This window comes from Condylura cristata, unplaced genomic scaffold (assembly GCF_000260355.1).
Source record: "Condylura cristata isolate star-nosed mole 26May11 unplaced genomic scaffold, ConCri1.0 scaffold00042, whole genome shotgun sequence".
NCBI lineage: Eukaryota > Metazoa > Chordata > Mammalia > Eulipotyphla > Talpidae > Condylura > Condylura cristata.
Window position 1 is genome coordinate 1,019,448 of NW_004567143.1, and position 23,077 is coordinate 1,042,524.

The 23,077-nt window shown below is 45.3% G+C and overlaps 1 protein-coding gene across 3 annotated transcripts in view; it reads right to left on the reverse strand.

Annotated features, from left to right (window-relative positions):
- Window positions 1–23,077, reverse strand: part of TPK1 (thiamin pyrophosphokinase 1) — a 188,960-nt gene that overhangs the window by 89,448 nt on the left and 76,435 nt on the right. For all 3 annotated transcript variants that reach the window (XM_012733832.1, XM_012733831.1, XM_012733833.1), the window contains one exon: window positions 18,192–18,264. In XM_012733832.1, coding sequence (XP_012589286.1) covers window positions 18,192–18,264 — 73 coding nt within the window. The remainder of the gene's footprint in view (window positions 1–18,191; window positions 18,265–23,077) is intronic.

The following is a 23,077-nucleotide window of genomic DNA, read 5'->3' on the forward strand; positions in this document are numbered from 1 at the left end:
AGAGAGAGGGAGAAATTTTGAGATGTGAGGTATTCAATAAGTAAATCATTTGTTAACTTCAGGGATAATAATAATAAGGGCAAATAAAAGTCCACAAATATTTAGTAACTAGCTAATAAATAAGTGAAGTAAAGCATGAAAGTTAAAACAAAAGTTGACAGTAATTGGGCGCAGAATGTATTAGTTGCTGACTAAACAGAATCTGTGTGGAGAGAAAGAACACCCCACTGGGTGGCAGGGGTTCCTCGCCCCCAGTCTGAGCACACCATCACCTTTACTCCCTCCCCCTCCCCAAATCCAACACTGCCTCCGGCCCGGGTCACCCCACCTAGAACACAGAGAGGCAGGCGAAGTGTGTGCTCTCTGCAGTGTCTCATGTGCTCGGGAACCACAGCCCACAACAAGTCACTTTCTCACCTTGGACCATGCTCCTCCTACCCAGAAATCCCAGCGCACAGAAACGTAAGACCCCGAAATGGCCTCTGTCTTCAACACAAACTGGACTAAGACTGGGCTCTTCTGCGTCTACCCAACACCTCACAGCAAAGTCTCTGCAAATCTGCTGCTCAGAAAAGCTGGGTTGGTCAGACAGCTTCCCGTTCTGGCCCCTCAAACGAGTCCGGCTCTTACCCTCCCCACTGAAATACGGACATAGTGGGGTACCATCTCCGTCAAAGGAGCCGGGGGATTTAAATAAAGCCAAGTTCCCCACGACCTCCTTCATGGAGCTTGGTTAAATGTCACCCTCTCGATGAGGCGGGCTGAGGCCTCCGGCAGCGCGCGGGTCTCACGCTGACCTGTGCCCTGGCACTTCAGACGCCCTTTCCCAGCTCGCATTTTTCGCTCCCAGGGGCACGGCAACTCGGAGCATGTCCCATGTCGGCGCTGCCCTCCACCCCGGGCTTACACTCTGCCGGGGCGGGAGTCGCTCTGCTGAGCTCACTGTTTCTGCTCCTAGAGCAGCATCAGCATCAACAGGCGCACTCAGTGGGTGACTCTTTGCAGACGGGCAGATGCCCCAAGTCTCATGTGTGAACAACAGTGGCTGTTCCTCACACAGTCGGGGCAGGGTGGGAAGGTACTGACGGAGAAGATCACGAGGTCCGTGCTGAGGATCTTAAATTCTGACGGGAGCCCGCTGCAGAGGTGGAACAGTTTATGCTCATCAGTCAGCTGGTGCCGCAACCTCTGGGTAGATTAAAGGGATCACAAGACTCTTCCCAGTTCAAATGAAAGTTCAACAAGCTTGCCTAATTGTTATTTTTTACACACACATACACACATATATAATATGTATATTATGGATATATAATATGTATATTATATGTGTGTGTGTGTATCCATTTTCCTCTTTCCCTTTTCTTTATGCATAAAAGTTGGTTCTATGCTCATTGACTAAGGGAGCATGACATCTGAATGGAAGAACTAGAGTTACTAAATATCTCTTCTTACCTTGTATTTTCTTTTCAAAATCCATTGGACCAAATAGTATCACATTTACCAAAAAAGAGTTGTCCTAATTGCAACAAACTATTTCAAGTTTCAAATCAACTGAGACACCTTTTATCACCAAACACTTTAATTGATACTTTTTCTCCCTTCACTATTGAAATGAGACTCCGGGAACTGACAAGTCCCTCCCCGGGCCCAAATATACGCACGACTGCAGGGTTCGTATGGGCACATAATCCTGGCTCGTGAAATGGGTCATTTATCAGTTAAGTGAAGGTATTTTTATTTCATCTACTTCCTACAGTAGACACTTCATCAGAACAAGTCCAGTGAAGAGGCTGCTTCCCCAGCACCGATTCTCCTTTACTGGACAGCAGCGGCTGACTTTCCATGGGGATTTACTCCCGCTCTCTCTTCTCCACTTACAACATGATACCCGGTTCCGCAGGCGCCAGGCAGGCATAAGGCGGTCAGCGTGGCTCACTCCCTCCGGACTGCAGATGCCTAACGGCAGCACAGGCACACCGTGGGTGGGGCAGGAACGCTGGGACGGTGGAGAGAGCTCGGAACGGCTGCCAGAGCCATGCGCCCGCGGGCAGAAAGAGGCTGAGACGCAGCTGTGAGCACAGGACAGCCCAGTGCTGGGGCCCGGCAGACGTGACACTGGGCGAAGGAGTAAGAGCCAGAAGGAGGGCTGTGGGACCTTGCAGGAACCCATGGGCCCTCATCAGAAGCACCAGCCCCCTCTTCTGTTACAGGAAATACCAAGCAACATCTGCTTTCTGTTGTGCTGAAGACAACTGCTTTCTACTGCTGGCAGCATCAAGAGTGTTTATCAACAGCCTCCCACAGATGGGGAAAAGTTCCCGTGTGTGGTGTGACCCCGGGACAGAGCGCCTTACTGACTTCACCTTTCTTCTCGTCAGGCAAAAATCTTAGCTAGCTTTCAGGCCCTCCCTGGTGGAGCAGCGGGTTAAGCACAGCACTGAGAATCTAAAGCCGCTTCCGCATGAGTTCGATTCCCGCCTGCCCCGGAGGTGACCACATGGCGTGGCAGACCTCTCCTGACCCGCGTGCTGCTCCCCTCAGCAGTGTACTTCGTCGATCTGCCTGTTCTGCTCCCCACTCTGTCTCTGGTGAAGCCTCTCGCCGCCCCTGAGCCTCTGGCCTGTACCCCAGTTCTGTATGCACAAATAAATAAATCTTTAAAAAAAAAATCTTAGCTAACTTTCATTTAAAATGTTTTATCCACATCTAGACAAGAAAAGTACTCATAGGTGAGTTCATATTTTGGTTTGTATTTGTCATGCACAGATCAGTAGCTAGTAATTTGAAATCTAAGAACTCACCAGATGTGTATGCTGGGGAAGATAAACATTGACTACAGACAGAGGACAGAGGGGGGCCCCCAACAGACATGATAGATGGGCCTGCTACTGGCCGACCTCGCAGCTTCAGGCTGGGCCCCAGGTCTGTAAGCAGCCAGTGCTGTCACTGTGACTGTGCCTACCTCACTCAGCTGCCAGAGCGCGCAGGGAGTGAGCCAGGGCACATGGCACTTTGCCAGAAAACACCTCAGGAGCCAGCGCCTCAGTGTTTTATCCCTGTAGATCAAGACAGAGCAGACACTGCATGAGATGAAAGGGGACTAAATGTGCATGAGTTTTACACTCAACGGCACACACAAAACATGCATGTAGAAATTCAACAGACAGGACTGACGAGTGAGCCTGCAGTGACGGTGCCAGCGGGGGAACGATGGCAGGGGCGGTGCTCTCAGAAGCGAGGGCGGAGGAATGGTCATCTACATGCACAAGTGACGTGGGGGACCTCTCCAGGACCCAAATCCAAACCAGCTGGTTAGTGGAAAGCTGGTTTGTGCTGGTACACTTGGCGTATCAATGCACAGAGGAGGAAGAAAGTCAACACTTCGCCAACAGACTGAACCCCTCGATACAGTACAAAACCACCACGCTGATGAGGCACCGGAACGAGAGGGACTACTGGGAAGACCACATGTGAATTATATTAGCTCCTCAACAGCAGCTCACTGACGTGTTATATTATCGTCTCCTCAATAGAAAAGAAACTGAAGAACAAAAAAATGCAGTGCTGAGAGTCAGCTCCTAATAGAGTATTAACGACGACCTGAAATCACTCACAACGGTCAAGGGAAAACCCTGAGTTCATATGACAAAGATGGGTGACTGATGGCCCCAGGAAGGGAAACAGGAAAGCGAATGTTGGAAATGCAGAAAGTCACATGTACGGTCAGCTGTACTTAGTACCAAGACGATGATTCCTCAGGTTGGAGGTAACAGAAGAACAGAAAGAGGCAAACTTATTTAAACAAAATATTAAGAAGTAATATTTTAGCCATCAGGAGGATACTCACAGAGTGAAAAAGCAGTGAAACGCGCACACAGACACACACAGGTGAGAACTGGTGCCTGGCAAATCCTCACCCGTGACTTGGGGAACACAGCAGACTCGATGCCAAGTCAGGAAAGCGACACTCGTGCTTCGGCTGCTAGGGCAGGACTGGCCATATCGAGGCGCAGCAGCAATTTGCTGGGCAGACAAATGACAGATGAATGAAAAACATTCCTCTGCTCCTGGGGCTACTGGTTTCCGATCACGAACTAGCCCTAAAGATGCAGTTTTTCAGACAGTTTTTTCACCATGCACCGCTGTCGGGCACAGCCTGCCACAGCAGGGCTGAGCATCGAGGTGGCGGCCTGCAGAGCCTCAAGGACTGACGCCCGGGGTGATGGAGTGAGGCCGGGGCTAGACTGGCCGTGCATCTCGGGTCTGAAGGGGCCAGGGCGGGGACTGGGAGCCCCGGCTGCGGTGGGGCGGTGCTGTGCTCAAGCCAATTGTCTCTACCGCCCCAAGGAAACTAAGCGATGCTTTGTTTTAGGACATTGTTAGCTCAAATGTTAAAGAGGTGATGGCTGTGTAGCTGGGTCGATTACAACACAATCAAAGTTGGATGCTACCAACACTGACCCCTCGCCGGGGCAGCGAGTCCCAAGTGATCCCTGAGGTTCGCAAATGCCGAGTAGAAAGTACAACCGAAATATTCAGGTTACATTTGAATGAGATGTAATTTATTTCCTTAGAGAAAGACAAATGACAAGGGGACAATAAAAACCAGGGACTTAAGCAAAATGTAGCAATAAATAGTTTGCAAACAAGCCCTGCCCCAGAACATGGCCGATTCCCAATACTGTTGACAATGCCAGTCAGAGGGCGGAAACAACAGCTTTTAATTCAGAGTCCAAATCACCTTGACGGGCAGGTGTATGCTCAATGTGCTGCACACACACATTTTCCCCAACAAGGGGAATCACCTAGTCATCAGCCCATTTCTGTTAAGTGAACTATGTGCCTTAAGCCTATTAAAATGCCAGCTTCATGAAGCCACCCACTGTGTCTTCTTGTCCCCCACTGCACCCCAGTGCAAGAACCCAAGAGAGTATGCAAAGCTTGTGAATATTCACTCAAGAATAAAGTTGTTTATTTTATTGTTTTATGGGATAACTGGGAGGCACAGCGTCACTCCCTTCAGAGCACAGCACCGCCCCACACCAGCCGGGGCTCCCAGTCCCCGCCCTGGCCCCTTCAGACCCCGAGATGCACGGCCAGTCTAGCCCCGGCCTCACTCCATCACCCCGGGCGTCAGTCCTTGGGGCTCTGCAGGCCGCCACCCCGATGCTCAGCCCTGCTGTGCAGGCCGTGCCCGATGGCGGTGCATGAATGAATGGGAGTGACTGAAAACAAAACATGAATCGCGTGTGCTATGAAATACTGTTCTTTTGATTTTCCCCAGCCACTTGAGAACATACAAACCATCTTCCGTGAGGCAAAATGAGTAGGTAGGATCCAAGCAGTGGGTACCCCACCCAGGCCACAGGGTTGTTAAGCAGATTCCTCTTCTTATTGTGTAAGCCCTGGGCACACGATGAACACAGAGCAAATATCCACTCAGTGCCTCAGAAGATGCTAAGCAAATGCATATTGCAGTCGCCTGGGGACCTCACATTTCCCAAAGCAAGCAACATAATGCTAGTATGCTCCAAAGAACTTGGTATAGATGCTTTAAAAAATAAGTTTGGAATTTACTGACAACCCAGAAGAAATTATTACAAGGCAATGAGTATCAATAATCAACCTAATTCCAAAGGCCAATACAAAAGTCATTAACTGTCATACTTGCTTGCTTAATTTACTGCATGCCAATAATTTAACGAACATAAGTTAATGAGTTTCTACATTTAACATACATAAAACCTATCAGGTTATACCATGCTGACTCCTCTAAAACTCTTTAAAGGGAAAGATAATAGATCATTTGAAAAGAAATTGTAGGAAGATATCAACAGTTATTTTGTGTACCATCTCCAGAAAGAGACTTGGATGAACCTATGCTGTGAACCAATGTTACCTAAAAAATATCAAGTCGTGGAGAAAACAAAAATCTTTTAAAAGGCAAAATGGAAAATTACCAGTTTTTTTATTGAGTTGTTCCTTCACAATGAAAGCATATTTTTCTTTAGCAAGAATAAATACAAAAAATCCCAGCAGCAAGGCATTCAGCCCGGTGAAGGCATACCCAAGTTCTCGATGAGCTTAGGACTCATCATTTCAGACAGTTTTTTCACCATGCACCGCTGTCGGGCACAGCCTGCCACAGCAGGGCTGAGCAGAGCCGGGGTGACGGAGCGAGGCCGGGGCTCAGTGCCTGTCCCTCTATCCAGGACAACAAAGGGCTCGTGTGAAATTACCCTGCGAGAGGCATGGTCCTGAGGTGTCTGCCACTGTGTGGTCTGAGCTCAGTGTTATTCTCAAGTACATTGGAAAATGTATTTGGAGAGACCTGAACAGTCTCTCCTACAGCACATTTAAATAAGAGCTAAATCACAGATGCTTTTCAAAATGAACTTCAACATTTTTCCGGCGTGCTATTACCAAATTCTCTGAAAAAAAAAAAAAAATCGGGTATTAAAGTACCTAATCTTAAAATTAAAATCTATTGAATGAACGAACACTCCTTCCTCACCGCATTGGTACCGCTAGTAAGAGCGGATGCCATCAGGAAGCACCACCATTTGAGTCCCCTGGGTCGTACGGTAGTCACATCACATCAGTTATGTCGCAGGACCCCCACACTACCCTTCCACGTTAGTTACCATGTTGTAAGACCTGCAGAGAGTCACCTGCAGGCTGACGCTCACCCCGGCAGCCCCTCGCGGTCAGAGTCCTGCTCTTGGCCCGCTCGCGCCTCGTTACGCCATGGCGATTTTTTTGTAGATTTAAGCAGAAAAACCACTACAGTTTTAAATACTTCCCTTTTATTTAGGGGATTTTCTCCACTTCTAAGTCCTTGACAATCCTTTAATTCTTTGACAGACATGACCCTGCCTGACCTGGCGGCTTCCAAGCTGAGCGAGGCTGAGGGGTTACAGGAGCATTGTACCTCTGAGAGGATATACTCCTAGGGTGCAAACTCACCCCGTGAACAGAGTAAGCACATAATACAGACAGACATGTCTAGTCATAGAATGAATGAAAGCAGCATCACATCACACACCACTCTCTCACACACAGGGCCTCACAGACACCTCAAGTGGGCATCGAATGTTAGGTCGCCCCACGCCGCCTCTCTGCCTCCCATGTGTATTAGCATCATACTTATAATTCATTTCTTCTTTTGATATTAAACTATCATTCTAACCAATGTCTGCATATAAATATATATGTATATGTGTGTGTGAGTGTGTGTGTGTGTGTATAGTGACTTACTCAGAATTTAATTCTTGGAATGAAATTCCTGTAAGGTGATAACATCTTCATCATTCTTGATATACGTTGCCAAAGGGCGTTCTAGGAAGGCTATAAAAATGTGTCTTCTTCCTATTATTATATGGGGGTTAAAAGTTTCCACTTTTAGGCCCTCCCTGGTGGTGCAGCGGGTTAAAGCACAGCACTAAGAAGCTTAAGTCACTTCTGCATGAGTTCGATTCCCGCCTGCCCCGGAGGTGACCACAGGGCGCGGCAGACCTCTCCAGACCTGCCCGCTGCTCCCCTCAGCAGTGTACTACGTCATAGGCCTGCTCCCCACTCTGTCTCTGGTGAAGCCTCTCACCCTCTGCATCTCTGGCCTGTACCCCAGTTCTGTATGCATAAATAAATCTTTAAAAAAAAGTTTCCACTTTTAAAATACAAGGAGCAGTGGGGAAGATAATCCATCCTAAATTTTTCACTGTTGATTTACTCATGATGGACTTTCTTCTCAGTAGTAAACAAAACCCAGTTTCATTAGGGAAAAGGTGACTTCTGTAAGAGGTGAAAGAGAGGAGGGGTTCAGGCGACTCTGGAATGTGACGCCAGGCCTGGAAGCTGCTCAGTCATGAGGACTGAGGAGGTCAAAGGACAATGTGAAAGAAGTGGAGTGGGGAAGCCAGTCAGTAAAGACAGACAGGGAGGCAGGAACACATTCAAAATCATGCTTCAAGTTGGTCTGAAAATGTGAAATGTAATGTACTATCCCATCATATGAGATTATTGATATGATTTTTTAGGGGGCAAATAAATAAGCAGCGGTCAGAGTTTTACTAGATCTCCCACCCATCCTCCTCCCCTTCTCCTTGCATCACACAGACATATCCTTTAAAATATTTGGGGAAGTATCATCAAGAGCCTTTAAAAACTTGAATACATTAAATCTTAAATAACGAGCTTCCATAATCACTCACTAACGTGAACTAACTGGAGCTCCGTAACAAGAACCTGCCTGGCAGGTGAAGAACCCAGTCAGCACAGAGCAAAATGACACACTCTTGGTGATTAAAACACAGGTTTAAAATTAGCCCAAACTTGTTCTCAGATTTGCTTAGAAGGGAAAGAGTCAGATAAAGTCAATTAGAATGTAAATGGTCCATGGTCCTGACACAGGTCTGAACAGCTTCTTCATTCTGCAGAGACATCCCCACGAAGAAGCCGCTTGCACGCCCCTTTACCAACTCCTCCGGCTTCATCACCAGCCTTCTAGCATTTGTACTGTTCAAACAAAAAAGAATTTTCTATCATCAAACAAGTAAAGATTTCTTGACCAGGAGTGTCACCTGATTAAGCATTTTAAAACCCCAGGAGCAGATTGTCGAACCTAACTGGTCTTCTCTTTCTGGGCTTTAGTGGGAATATGAAAGAATAAACCTGATTTAACCTTGTAGCAACTCTCAGTTCAACCCCAAACATAAAGACACATTCTGATCGAGTCATCTTCACTGCCCTGGGCGTTCCAAGATAACCTTTCCTTCCCAGGGGGCTCTGAACAAAAGCCACCGTGTGCCAAACAAGAAGTCACCCCTCTGAGAGCGGAAGGTGAATGTCTTTAGACGATAGCCTCCCTCCTGAAGGAGAGTCAGAGTCCAGGTGGAGGAGGGCACCCTGAAGAGCTGCCGCCCTCCAGAGCTGGCCGCCCTCCTGGCAGGACCACCGGCAAGGTTGGCCCTGGCGGACACAGCTCAGGGCACCCTAACAGTTCTCTGCGCCGATTTTAAAAAGCAACTTGCGGGACCTCCCTGGTGGTGCAGCGGGTTAAAGCACTGCACTGAGAAGCTTAAGCCACTTCCGCATGAGTTCGATCCCCGCCTACCCCGGAGGAGACCACATGGCGCGGCAGACCTCTCCTGACCCGCCCGCTGCTCCCCTCAGCAGTGAATATCTGAAAAACTGCCTGTTCTGCTCCCCACTCTGTTCCTGGTGAATCGTCTCACCCTCCGCATCTTTGGCCTTTACCCCAGTTCTGTATAAAAAAAAAAAAAAAGCAACTTGCCCTAGATGCCAAGAGGGGCTCACCGTGCTCCGCTCTCTGCACAACAGTGTGCTCTGTGCTGAGCACTTGAAAGCACCCCTTCCGCGAGTCTAGATTCTGGGTGGCTGCTGTAAGGTGGGGCTGGGTGCCTATGTGGAAGTGCCAATAAAACTCTGGGCAAAGTCTCAGGGAAGCTGGTGACTCCCAGGTGATGCTGCAATCTGGTGCAGCAGATCTGATGTGGCTCTCCTGGGAGAGGAGCCCAGGCTTGGCCCGTGCCTTGGCCCTTTGCTGATTCTCTTTGTTCTCTCTGGCTGAATTAAACCAGCCTGAGTGAGACTGTGCCGAGTCCCTCCGCTGTCCCAGAGAACTGCCAGACCTGGGGAGGCCTTTTGAACCCCAAAACAGAGCTAGAGAGTCAGTCAGGATACTGACTCGGCTTCTACTTCAGGAAGCCTGGACGTCGCTAGACCTAGAGGTCTGCTCTTGGTCTGCTTGTTCCTTCAGTCACCGCCACTGTGAGTCAGCCCAGGAATGGGTTGGCCTCCCCTCTGCTCTCCACCAAGTCTCCCCAGAACAAGACCAGGATATAGTGGGGATAGGAGCGAAAACCAAAGGTAGCCTGGGTGGGTGCTATGGCTTAAAGAAGAACATTAAATACACTGAGAAAAGGAAGCCTCAGGACCTCCGCCTGCCTCGCTCTTGGTTCCCAGAGCTCCCGCCCACCCACAGAGGCCTTGGTATGTCCATGGCGTTCCGTGGAGCACACGTGGCTTCTGGGCCAGAATGCGCTTTGGGATTCCACGAACCACTTCCACGACAGCTATGGAAGCTTGGGCAGGCATTCAACCTCTCTTTGCGTTTCCATTATCTGCCCTGAACTAAACGAGCTGGTTGCCGGGATTTAATTAATTTACAAAGGGAAGTACATATAAAAAGTTAGCATAAATGTAACACACACTTTTAAAAGCCTGGTTTTTACTAATTTCAGGTTTGCATTGGTTATATTCTCCAAACTTTTAAAAGCAGAGAAGACTAGCATGTCTTTCATAAAAAGTTTCTGAAACAGTAAAAATAGCTCATAAGCATCCCAGCACATTTTAGTCTAGTGAAACCAATACACTTATTAGGTGAGTAGGTGAATGGTGTTCTGTGGTCCAATTCATTTGAGAAATGCCACAGCAAAAAGAGATGGCACCCCACAAGTACCCACACAGGCTGTTCCAATGCGTCATCTCAGAGTGAGCGCAGGCAAGGCCCAGCTTGGGAAGAGAGGATTATCCAGATGCAGGGTCCTCTCCAGAAATGCTTTCCTTGGGAAGCCCGTTTTAAGGCTGGCCAGACATCGAGCAAGCCTGGATGTCCCATTCAGTCATCCTCTTCTTGTCCGTGAGACCTTTTCTCTCTCCTTGATGCTCTCCTATCTCAGGCCTCAGCTTCCAGCAGAAACCCTCAGTCTGTCTTTACAGCGATGTAAATTCTCCAAATGTATTCAATTAACTCTTTTCTTTTTCTCCTCTTAATCCTTCTGAAGTTAATTTGCTTGCTCAAACAGCCCAAGGAAAACCCAGTTGGGTAAGGAAGTATTCCTCTGTGCCCCTCACTAAAGCAAAATTAGACTTTTGGCATACTTATTTAAAATAATATTGTGCACAGTAAATTTCCAAAGGAGGCCCACAGAATGTCAAATTTCACAAAATCATCTGATTACGGAAATTGTTTTTATACCAAGAATCAAGGGGCACCAATGCTTTGAACTGAAGGACTAAAAGTCCATACCACTAACACTTCAGTCGGAGTCCACTATCTACGAAGCACGCAGGGTGAGTGACCACACAGCTGAGGTTCCAGAAGGTCACACATAAATAGGAACAAAGCGGAAATGTATCATGAAATTGCTTACGATGAGCTGTGCAATGAAAACATAAAGGAAGGAACATGCAGGGGCCACAGCTGGGGAGATGGGAAAGAAGAGCTCAGGGTCCAGGAGCAGAAGGAGGGAGAGTCACGGCCCAGGGGCCCAGGGGAGGAAGCGAGCGCAGAGCGGGCAGACACCAAGGGTGAAATGAGAGGGGCTTGACTCTCCTTTTCCAAAATGCCCTAAGTCTGTCAAAAACAAAATTCAAACAAAACAGGCTTTCAAGAATATAGACAGCTCGAAAGGGCAGTGACGAGGCAAGCGTAGGAGTTAAGCACATTCAGGAGATGCTGGCTCATGAAGTCCAGGCCTGACGCCTCCTCCCTGGGGGGTGGTAACAGGGGTACACCCAGGTCTCAGCTTACCCAGTGCAGAACCTGGGTGTGCCTGGGTGTGAGTCCCTGGACAGGGCCTGCGCAGCTCAGCATGTGCTGATGATTCTTCACGCTTAAGATAAGAATTTACTATTCTCGAGAGCTTTGTGCGGTTTCTTTTTAAAGACAGGCGCTAATAAATGGAGTTGGGCTATACATATAAAACAATTTCCGCAGTTTGGCCTCACAGCCAAACTTGTACTGTTAGTTGGCCAACAGCACAGTCCCCGTGTGCTCTGATCACTTTCACCACATGGAGACAGGTGGCCTGGTTGGACAGAAATGGAGAGAGGATAGCTAAAAGAAGAAAATAATAACGTCCACAAGGTTAGGCAGATCCGTGCTGGTGTTTTCAACCAGAGATCAAAAGCGTCTGTGGAGATTTCCTGAGGGTTACACAGAATTGACTCTGAGGCACTCTCACCCGTAAAAGGCTACTTTAAGTGATTTTGAGGATGAAGGTGGTCTAGGATCATAAATTCCACGCAAAATTTTTCTTCGGAAAAATAACTGACTAGAAATCTTTTCTAAAGCAGAATTACTGAGATAATTGTTTATTATCAATAAACAATTTCAGAAAGTAAAAGAAAAGGCCACTCCCTAGTAAAAGAAAAGGCCACTCCCTCGCCCGCATGCTCCGAGCTCTTCTGGATGCACCGCGCTCCCGCACACCTCGCTCCCGCGCGCCCCGAACCCGCGCGCCCCGAACCCGCGCACCAGCCAGAGCCACCTACCAACACGACTGCACAAGCCGGGGAGCCGCCTCACGTGCAGACTGCCATGCAAACGGGTGACCTTCTCGAGTCACAGAACTAAATCACATGGTATACACAAAAATAAAACTAAGGACGAACTACTGACCCACACCTATGCCTTCCACCTCCGCTGTTTGAGAATCAGCCGTCCTCTCTGAAAATTGAAATTAAAGCCTAAGCCTGCCCGGCTTGACACCAGTAGCTGGTTTCGGAACAATCTGACATCCTGTCCACGTGCCCACAGGCGGTCAATTTCCCACTGTTTTAACAGGGAAACTTATCAAACCCAAATCCTCAGTTTCCTATAATACAAGTGAAAAACATTTATGGGGATAACCGTCATTATGATGTAGCATGAAAGAATAAGGAACTTTCTGCTGATCTTTGCAGCATTGATAGCACTTTCTATTTACGGAAAGGGTCACGGGTTGAAAAGTTCACATATACAACCCTTGCCCATCAAAAACAATCTTGCGAAATTTGGGCATGGTCCTTCCATTATTATAGGACAATGGGAAATGGCATCAAGAAACACTTATTTAATAAAAGATATTCTTCAAAAGTTTGCATGTTAGACTAAAAAGCATTCTTATCTTTTCCTGGTCTGTGAGAGATACAATGAAAGGCAGAAGACACCATCTTCTGGGTCTGTCCATGCCTGCAGGTCAGAGCTGGAAGCCCGTGGCCTAGAATCATCTCCTGGTGCCCAGTGGCCTCACCAGTGCCTCAGTCTTCCCACTAGTCTCAGGCATCAACACCCTGAGGTTCATGGTATCCCTCAATGATATCTGGCGTTGTTACTGGAGGTCTAACAGTCTGATCACACCACAGTCCAGTGTCCTTGACCACAGTTAGGACATCATCCTGTGTTCAGGACTAGCAAGGATTAACAGAGAAGATTAAATCAGCACTTTGATCAACAGTCCTATTACCAACTTATGAATAGAGTCACTTTTACCATATCTCCTAGAACAAGGTCTTGTGTTGACGGCAACACTTTCTGGAATGTCAAAGTACTCACCAGTATTACAAAGGAAGACCGATGGTACAAAGAGAGGGCTTGTCAATTAGGTTCCCTGTGTAGCTACTGAATTTGCATTGCCAAATCATCTTGGTTCTACAGTGTTCCATGTTGGCCCAACCCTACATCCTATAAATCACTTTAACGAATTTAATCACCAACCTGCTAGCTAGGTTTCAGCCATTTTTGGTATGCTTAACTATCCTCTTCCCACCCCAGAACTGGGTGCGGTTAGGAGAGACATGATGGAAACGGGAGGTGGGGTGCTGATCACACTGAGCTTATCACACAGACCAGCTCCCGGCGTTCATGCCCAGGGATGTTAAACACTGCATGCAGAGGACAGCTATCTTGCCCAGTGCATGGAAGATGTAAAACAAGCAGTCATAGCAACTGAGCCCCAGTTCTAACAATGTTCTTTTTACAGAAAAGACAGATATTGACTGTCAGCTCCACAATTTTATTCTAGCCATTGAAGCTCTAGGTACCTTCAGAAAAAATATTACCAACTAACCAACTTTTTAAAGTTAAATATTAATAAATACAAATTATCTTGCAAATAATTTCTCTCTCTATGTGTGTGTGTGTGTGTGTAATTTAAGTTAATATTCGGCACACATTAAATTTAAGTGGGCTGTGGCCCTCCCTGGTGGCGCAGCGGGTTAAAGCACAGCACTGAGAAGCTAAAGCCACTTCCGCATGAGTTCGATTCCTGCCTGCCCCGGAGGAGACCACATGGCGCAGCAGACCTCTCCTGGCCCGCCCGCTGCTCCCCTCAGCAGTGTACTTCGTCCATCTGCCTGTTCTGCTCCCCACTCTGTCTCTGGTGAAGCCTCTCGCCGCCCCTGAGCCTCTGGCCTGTACCCCAGTTCTGTATGCACAAATAAATAATTCTTTAAAAAAAAATTTAAGTGGGCTGTATTATGGCTCCATGAATGGCTTAAAATGAAATAATTTTTTATACTTTAAATTACTTTATATTTCTATTGCCATATTTACATTTTTTTATCTTGTTCACACCTACACTTGTAGAAAAATCCTGTCATTCAGTCTTTTAAAGGCATTAAATACTGCAACTAGTTCCTCAACCTTCTACATTTTGAGGAAGCATGCTTTAAACTCCTTTCCGGTAGCCAGCGAACACCCTGCAGACTAGCTGAGTGAACAAGTATCCAGAGTTACAGATAACACAGTTATTTTAAGATTCTCAGGAAACCAACACATAAGGACATGATCAATGGAATAATTGAGAAGAATGAAATAGGTGATTTTGGCCTTGAATCAAGGTTGACTTGAATGACTCAGAAAGTGAAAATAAAAAAATAAATACCCAGGGGAAAGTCTACAAGCGATATTCATCATTCTGAGTTAACATCAGTGAAGCAAGCGGGGAATAATCAAGACGGAAGGCCAAGAGGGCTAACACAGACATCACAGCTGTAAAATGACAGGCTCTCTGGGGGAGGGGAAGGTCGGCATACCACATGCACCAGGGGCAGGCTACCAGCCGGCATCTAGATATATAGCAAGACTATTACACAAGTTTCCTTCTCCGCACATCTGAAAATACAACATTCCTGCTTGGCGTAATTTGTCAGGTTACTTTTTGCATCTAGAATGCTCAAAACATTTTCCCATAGAAATTAATGGCAATATTGTTCCCAGAGTCCTCTAAAATAGCCTATCAAACCACGCCAAATAAGCACATGCTACTTTTAGATAGTGAGGTAAGCCTGCATTGATATTTTTAATATTGAAACAGGTTAAATGCAGCCACGGACACGAGGAAATGCACTGAACGCTGCAAGTCATGTTGTGTTTCAAGTTGACTGAAAGTCCAAGTTACAATGCTGGCACAGATTCAGGGGTAGATTGCTGCCTCCCCACAATTTTCAAACCGTTGCATCCTTATTAGCAAAAGATATTCATGTTATATCTTAGTTTTTAACATACGGGATTAAGTGGCAGACCAGAGCCAGCCTCTCCTTTTGCCACACCCAAAGAAATAACTAAGAAAGGACAATGGATATAAAATCTGGTGACTGGTTTGATGATGGTATGTAAATTACCTTGAAGCAAGTTATGCATAAAAGAAACCTAATCAAAAAGAAATTGCTAATGGCTGTTTTCTTCTTCCTTCTTACACACTGCTGCTAAACATACCACTCATCGTGTGGCAGGAAAGCCGCTTCTTTGCTTCCTCACTCTCAGGCTTTGTCAGGACAGTGGCAGCCGCCCTCAGGATACTGCGGGTGACTCCTGCCTCCTGGCGCTGACCCCTCGTGCGTCGGACCTCACCTGTGCCAGGCTGCCCCGTGTGACCGATGGGACCGGGCAGAGGAGGTGGCCACACGGTCCCTCAGCACTGCCCAGCTCCAAGAAGGCCACTCCTGTCTCGGTGGTGCCGGCACACGTCTCCCGGCCACCTCCCCCGCGGGACGGCTGTCGTGTGAGCAGCTCAAAGGCAAGGGACGGTGCCTTCAGCCTGACTTCCCAGTGAGCCTTGCCTGGGAAGCATCCTGCAGCCCCTGTGGGCACCAGAGAGGGCAACACCCCCAGGCAAGGGAGTCGCTCTCCTTACCCAGAGAAGCTGGGGGAGAATTATCTGCTATTTTAAGCTGCTAAGTTTCAGCATAATTTGTTATACAGTAGATAATGCAGGTGGCAAGATCTGAGGTATAAAAGATGACACATCAAAAGCTTTATATTTTCATATTCCTAGAAACAAAGAAGATAAACCAGTTTGTGTAGTATAACAAAGGAAAACTGGATTTTTTTTTCCGATGAGTCAGAGATAACAGTGATTGAGGAGAAAGTTGTATGAGTAAATGTTGGCTACAAAATCCAAATGATATCTTTTTTAACTCTTTAGCTTTTTACATTTCTTCTTTATTTTACTTTGTTCATGCTAGTCCCGGCTCCAGCTTCATCGAGAAGCCAGACCAGGCAGTGTGCAGGGGAGCTATTTGAAAGTGGAGATAACCTTCTTATTTGCAGGAGAGAGAGCAGCATGAAGACTGCCGGAGCCAGAGATAATGGCTTATATGAATCGTGCATAATGCTGCATTAACTTGTCATTACCGTCATTACTAAAACTGCAGCTAAACGCTTGCCATGTGCATACAGGACACATTAGCTATGTAAAAACTCATCGTCCTGTGCCCTCTAGGAAAGACCCAAAAAGTTCAAACCCAGTCTTCACTGGTACATGCAAAAACTGGATTGTAGTCTATCAACTCAGAACAATGCAATGCAGGCTTTGAAAGATTCAGTTTATCTTGCCTTTCAAATTAAACCTTAATAAATATAAATTTGTTTTTAAGGTTAAAAAAAAAAAGTGGTAAGAGAAATGAGTGTCAAGGTATTAACTCATATTTCCCTTACCCCAGACCCAAAGTTGCCGGACTGCACTCAGAAGCAAGCAAGCCGGCCTCACAGGCACAAGACCGACACTTCCAGCTTGGACTAGCCAGCCAGCAGCTGGGGGGCGGCACATCTGGCCAGATGTTCAACTTGTTTCTGATTCTGCTTATCCTTGCCTCTCCCGCTGTTTCATCTGCTCCCCAAAATATGATTAATATCTATGATTTGTAAAACTCTGCGCTGAGAGCCAGGCTGAGTGCCCGCCATCCCACAAGGCAGAGGTTTGGAGTTAATGAGAAGTGAGACTGTGGGGAATGACCAGGAACCTGCCAATGTTAAAGCAATTGAGCATGAATATCACACACTGGCTTGGGGGCAGCGCTCACTGCGGATGGGGAGGGGTCAGCTGGCAGGCAGATGGCGCGCACGCAGCTCTGCTCCAGGGCCGGCCCGTCTATCACCACGGCCCACGCTCTGTCACCTGCTGCCTGTGTCCCCAAGAACCAAGCTTTCTTTTTCCTTCCCCCTCTTTTCTTCCCCCTTCCTACGAAGATTTCCACTTTATCAAGATGAGAGGTCATCTACTCCCAGACCTTACAAAGAATACTTTATGACTGTGTTTCTCAAACTTTTAACTTTTCTGATTTTGATAGAGTTTCTTCTAAAAACATGCAGTTTGTTGAAGTGAGCTCAGAATAACACAAACAACCGTGGTGTGGCTAAAAGAACTGGAGAGCCTATTTTAAAATCTCTGCATCGTCTCTCAAGTCAATGAAAACTTAGATTATTAATTACTACAATGTATTTCTTCTGTCGTCATCATTCTCAACTAGATTATTCCTATGTTCCGAAATGGCAAGGATCTCTGGAGATCTGCTCAGTAGTGACAAAATAAACACCTCAGTAAACTGTTCCTTATTATCACATCTCAACAACGGCACTTTATGATGTGTTATTAATTCCAACTTGCAGTGAATAGCTTTATTCAAACAACAATAATGGATTCAAGAAAAAAGATTTGCAAAAAATTGTGGTGCTAAAATTCTAAGAGCAATTATAGATTTTTACAAAAATTCATCTACAAAGATGTATTTGGTAGCTTGCAATGCAAAAAATGGACACAATTTAAGTATGTACCAAATGAGAGTTGGGTAACTACATTCACAATGAAATTAAAAGTGATTTGTGAAAAATAGTGAGGATGCAGAAAACAATGCTGTTACTGAACAAGCCTATAAAACTATAAAATCATTTAAAATATATGTTCTTAAGGTACTAATTAATAATAATCTGACAGTGACAGAGTTTCTAAGATTATGTTTCTGCTTGTCATTTTCTAAATTTCCATTAGCATGTATGCTACAATTGCTAGAAATACTTCTAAGTAACTAATGAGTTTCTCAATCCTTACCCATACATGAACAGAACCAGCGATACAGTAAGAGAGACCACATGAGAAAGATCTAAATATGGTGTCGTTATGGCTTACCTTATCAGCATAGTATTCTCTAACTTCAGGTCTAATAGAATCGAAGTCACCGCTGATGAAATCGGGCAAAAAGCTGAAAGAAAGTTCCATAAAGTTAATTAATTAAGACTACTTGCTTGTAAAATTTAACTCTGAGTATAAGGACCAGGGAGAGCACTAATATACTCAAAAGGAAAAAGAAATAGTCTGTTTTTAGAGAAAATGGGATGACATATCTTTTACTTGCAGTTTCCATATAGTAGGGTTGAGGGGACCCCCGCAAACCCAACTAACTCATCAACAGCCATAAAATCAATTAACATTTAACTTGTAAAATAAATAAATAAAAGATTGAATATTACTGGTTGAAACTCTCCCAGTTCAACAGACTAGGTGGTGCAGAATTACTGCGACTTTGGTGTTGGGCATGGTGTAATAATGCACTTGTAGAGATGTGAACTTAAAACCCTAAATCACATACATTGTTGCAAACCAAACTTATCTTAATAACCATAATAATGAATTTTTGTAACTTAAAACAATCTCCAGTCAAAAAAACCCTAACACAAAAACTCATATTTACCTTATAGATATAAATACATATATATACACATATGCACACAGACATATATTTACTTTTATTCACATTATTGTACACTCGCATCGCTTCAGAACTTTTAACAGAATTAAAAAGTGTAAATGATGGTGAGGACTGAATATACCTTGCAAAGCAGATGTCAATAAGACATTTTCCAAATATCCTTTTGACATCTTTCTAAAAGCAGGAGACTTCCAGGTTAACTTAAAATACTACAAACATACTATAAAATACAGGGGGAGAATTTCTGAACATGTGTATGTCTAAACGTGTGTTATGGCTTATTTCCCATTTTTACTATAAATATATTTTTAACTCCTTTCATATAATCTTCGTTTAGTAGTCTACATAAAGCATCTACATGAACATAACTGCATATAAATAAAACTTCCCTAGATTTCTCAGGGCTCCTGTGAACAGTCCTAACTTTCTCAGCTTCTAAAGTGAATTTCTAGAAAGGAGTTGTTTGCTTTCATTTCCTCCAAAAGTATTCTACTCTTCACATACCATGAGAAGTAAATCTACAGTTAATTATCTATCAATCGTCTTGATTCAAAATAGCAAGTCTTCTACAAGCTTTCTCAGAAGGACCAAATTGTTACATAAGAAGATGGACTAAATCCTACATGAAAGGGAGGCCAGCCTGGTCTCCTGGGTGTTACCTGTAAACAGGGCTGGAGCCCGGAACCTGAGTGATCTGGACCGGACACAGGGAGCTACTTATGATTATACTTATGTGGAGAGGGTCTGCTGTTGTGCCAGTGGCCCGGGGTTAGGAGTCAGGCCCATAATGCCCACGGAGATGTTCCACGAGCGAAAAAGCGCAGCTCTCCTCCCCACTCAGTAAACGGAGGCGCTAAAGCCATGTGCTCGAGCCTCATCTACGGGACACTGTGCAGGGTACCCGGCCCCTCGGATGGGCCAAGGCGGGGAACGGGCGAGGACAGAGGTCTCAAGAAACCAGGCTCAGAACAGGTCATGTTCACATTCAGGGGAAAAAAAATCAACAAAGATGGCCGCGAAAACCAACACCACCCTCACCCCTGGAATGTTTTTCCCCCCACGTTCTTAACTTAATTGGTAACATTACTCCCTGGGTCAAACCTAATCTGACCAGGTGTGCTGGACCATTTTTTTGAGTTGTGGGTCTTCCTCAGTTTGAATGTAAAAGGAAGTTGGTCTACACACAGATCTGTGCCACAAAATCTGCTCCGTCCCTTTTTTAACTAATCAATAACCGCGACACATTGAAGTTTTCATTAATAAAAGCCTTAACTTTAGTCAACTGATTCTAGACACAGTCACGGAACATTAAGCATATTGATGGGCATTCCAATATGAGTTCGTTATTAATAAGTTCATCAAAAGATAGCAGCTCATTGCGGAATAGGCAGATAAAGAACTGAGGCTTTTTTAAATCACCTCATCTGGTTTCAACATCTTCCCATGAACTTCTCTCCTCAAAAACACTACTGCCACCAGATCCATTTCTTTCAATATCACTTTACAGCTACTTAGGCGAGTACTTTATACCTTGCCCATCATAAGACACACTAGATTATTAGTTTTTTTCTTTCCTATTACAAAAATTGACTTATTTTCAAAGTTTCCTGAAAATGGCTCCACCTACAAGCATTCAACAGTAGACTAATGCTCACACGCCTCACAGGCTATCAGTGCTTCATGTGGTCTGAGTGTCTGTGTCCCTCCAGAATCCATACCTGAAACCCTAACACCCAATGTGATAACTACGGGGTATTAGGCCAGGCGGGTGGGGCCTTAGAACAGGATTAGTGCCCTCTAAAAGGGACCGTGAAGTGCCACCTCGCAGGCACTGTCGGAGGGCAGAGTGAGGAGTCGGCCCTCTGGAGCAGGGAGCAGTGCCCTGAGCCCCCAGAGCCATGAGAAGAGGGGCGCCTCACCTGATCGTCACCTACGCGCAGCCCAGTCCCTGGTATTCAGACATAGTGGCCAGAGGACACTAAGACTGTGCTGCAGCCGGGAGGCAGTCAGCCCTCAGGCGTCTGTCACCTTCAGGCAGGGGCTGAGCTCTCCCTAGTCAGGTGAGCACTGCTATCCACATGCAAGGCAGCCCCTGGGAAGTCAGGGTCTTGCTGCTTCCGCCTAGTTTGAGTCTCCTGACGTCCTCATAAGGCTGCCGCTACACTGCTCTACAAATGTAGCCCCTCCAGTGTCTGGACTCACTTTAGCAGTTTTCAAATATAGGATTGATTTTGACACTAAGTAAAAATGGAAAACATTAAGTAGATACAAACAGACAGCTGGACATCTGTCTCCTTAGGATATCTAATTTGAAAGAGAATTTGATCTCTTTTTATCTTACACCACAGTAGTAAAGGAAAGCATGCAAATTTATTTATATTTTCATATGAAAATTTAACAGGAGAAGAGTATTGTATCGATAAAAGAGAAATAAACTTTAACTTTTTTTCTATCAAAGTGGGGGAAAAAAGCAAGGAGGAGAAAGATCTGAGGGAGAAAGTTTCTTCCTAGAAGAAACCTTCCAGGAAACAGATTTCAAATCATTCTAGTATGCCTGGCTATACAGCACTGATGCATCTCATAATTATACATTATAATAATCAGTTAATTTTTGTAAACAATTTATAAGGTTACTTTTTATCAACCTAATTAACCAGAATTAAGCAACCAGAGTTGCCTGACAGTCAAGCAGCACATGTGAACGCAGACAGGTTCTCACACCTAAGCCAGTCAAGCCCAAAGTCTAGGTTTGTTTCACTTAATGGAGGAGTGGTGCAGAGTCACAGTTACCATATCACATGAGGCTTCCTGAAAGCCTCATATATATGCAGGGTAGTAAGCAAAAGTACGCACATTCAGTTCTATATCTGAGTACTCCAAATATAAGCAATATAAATTGCATAGGTCATTAAGAAATTAAAAATTACAGGGGCCTCCTTGGTGGCACAGAGGTTAAAGTTTCAACACTATCATGCTATCACCAGCCGCTGCAGCCTGAATTCCATCCCCGGCCAGGGAGTGACCCACAGGGCACGGCAGACCCCTCCTGTCTCCCCGCTGCTCCCCTCAGCAGTGCATTTCAGTGAATCTGCCGGTTGCACCCCCCACTCTGTCTCTGGTGTATGCTCTCACCCCACATCCTGCACCCTGCACCTCTGGCCTATACCCCAGTTGTTGTATGCATTAAAAAAAATACAATTTGCTCTATCTGGTCAAGCTACAGGGATTGACTTCTCTAATCACTTAGAGAAACAGACAGAGAAGATTATCTTTGCATTGTTCCTAACCTTCGGGAATCAGCACGGAGCCTGTCACCATTACCTGTAATTTGCTCTGGGGTTTTCACCAACGTCAGCGTGAGGAAATCACCTTCTGCTCCTAGCTCACTGAGTGCTGGCACCAGCAGTGCTGGATTTTGTCAAATGCTTTTATTTTTGTCTACTGTGATTTTTATTTTTATTTCCACTGAAACAATGCATTACCTTAATTGAGTTTCAGAAGTGGACACACTGTTGTGGTCCCAGGACAAATCAAGTTTGCCTGTGGTGTATATTATTTAATATACTGCTGGATTCAGTGTGCCAGTCTTTTGTGGAGGGTTTCTGCAAGCAAATTCAAAAGAGCCATTGGTCTAGCATTACTTTTCACGAATTATCTTTGTCTAGTTTTAGTATCAGGGTAATACTGGCTTCATAAGATGAGCTAGGAAGCATTTTATTTTTTAAAGACTTACACCCAGAAAATCAAATTAGCCATACCACAAAGTAGGGCTCATCTGTCTTAATTTCAAAACTTACCACAAAGCACAGTGGTCAAGTTGGCATGGCAATGGCACAGGTCAAACACACAGATCAACGGTATAGAACTGAGAGCCTAGAAGTAAAACCACGCATCTCAGGTGAACTAATCTTTGATGGAGACCATTTGGACAAAGATGGTTCTTAAAAGCTCTGCCTTTTAAATAGAAGATTTCTGGACAAAGAGTTGCAATAAACAAATGACCTAAACAAGAGAATACAGTTGAACCCTTACTTCACACTACATACAAAAATCAGTTCAAAATGGATTAAATTCCTGATTGTAAGAGTTGACACTGTAAAACTTTCCAAAAACTAGTAGTATAAAATTCATGGTCTTAGATTTGGTGAAGAATTATTAAATATGACACCAAAAGCATGAGAAAAAATAGATAAATTGAAATTTCATCAAAACTACACAACTTTGTGGTCCAAAAGATACTAAGAAGACAGCCCAAAGAATGGGAAAAGGGGCCCTCCCTGGTGGCGCAGCAGGTTAAAGCACAGCA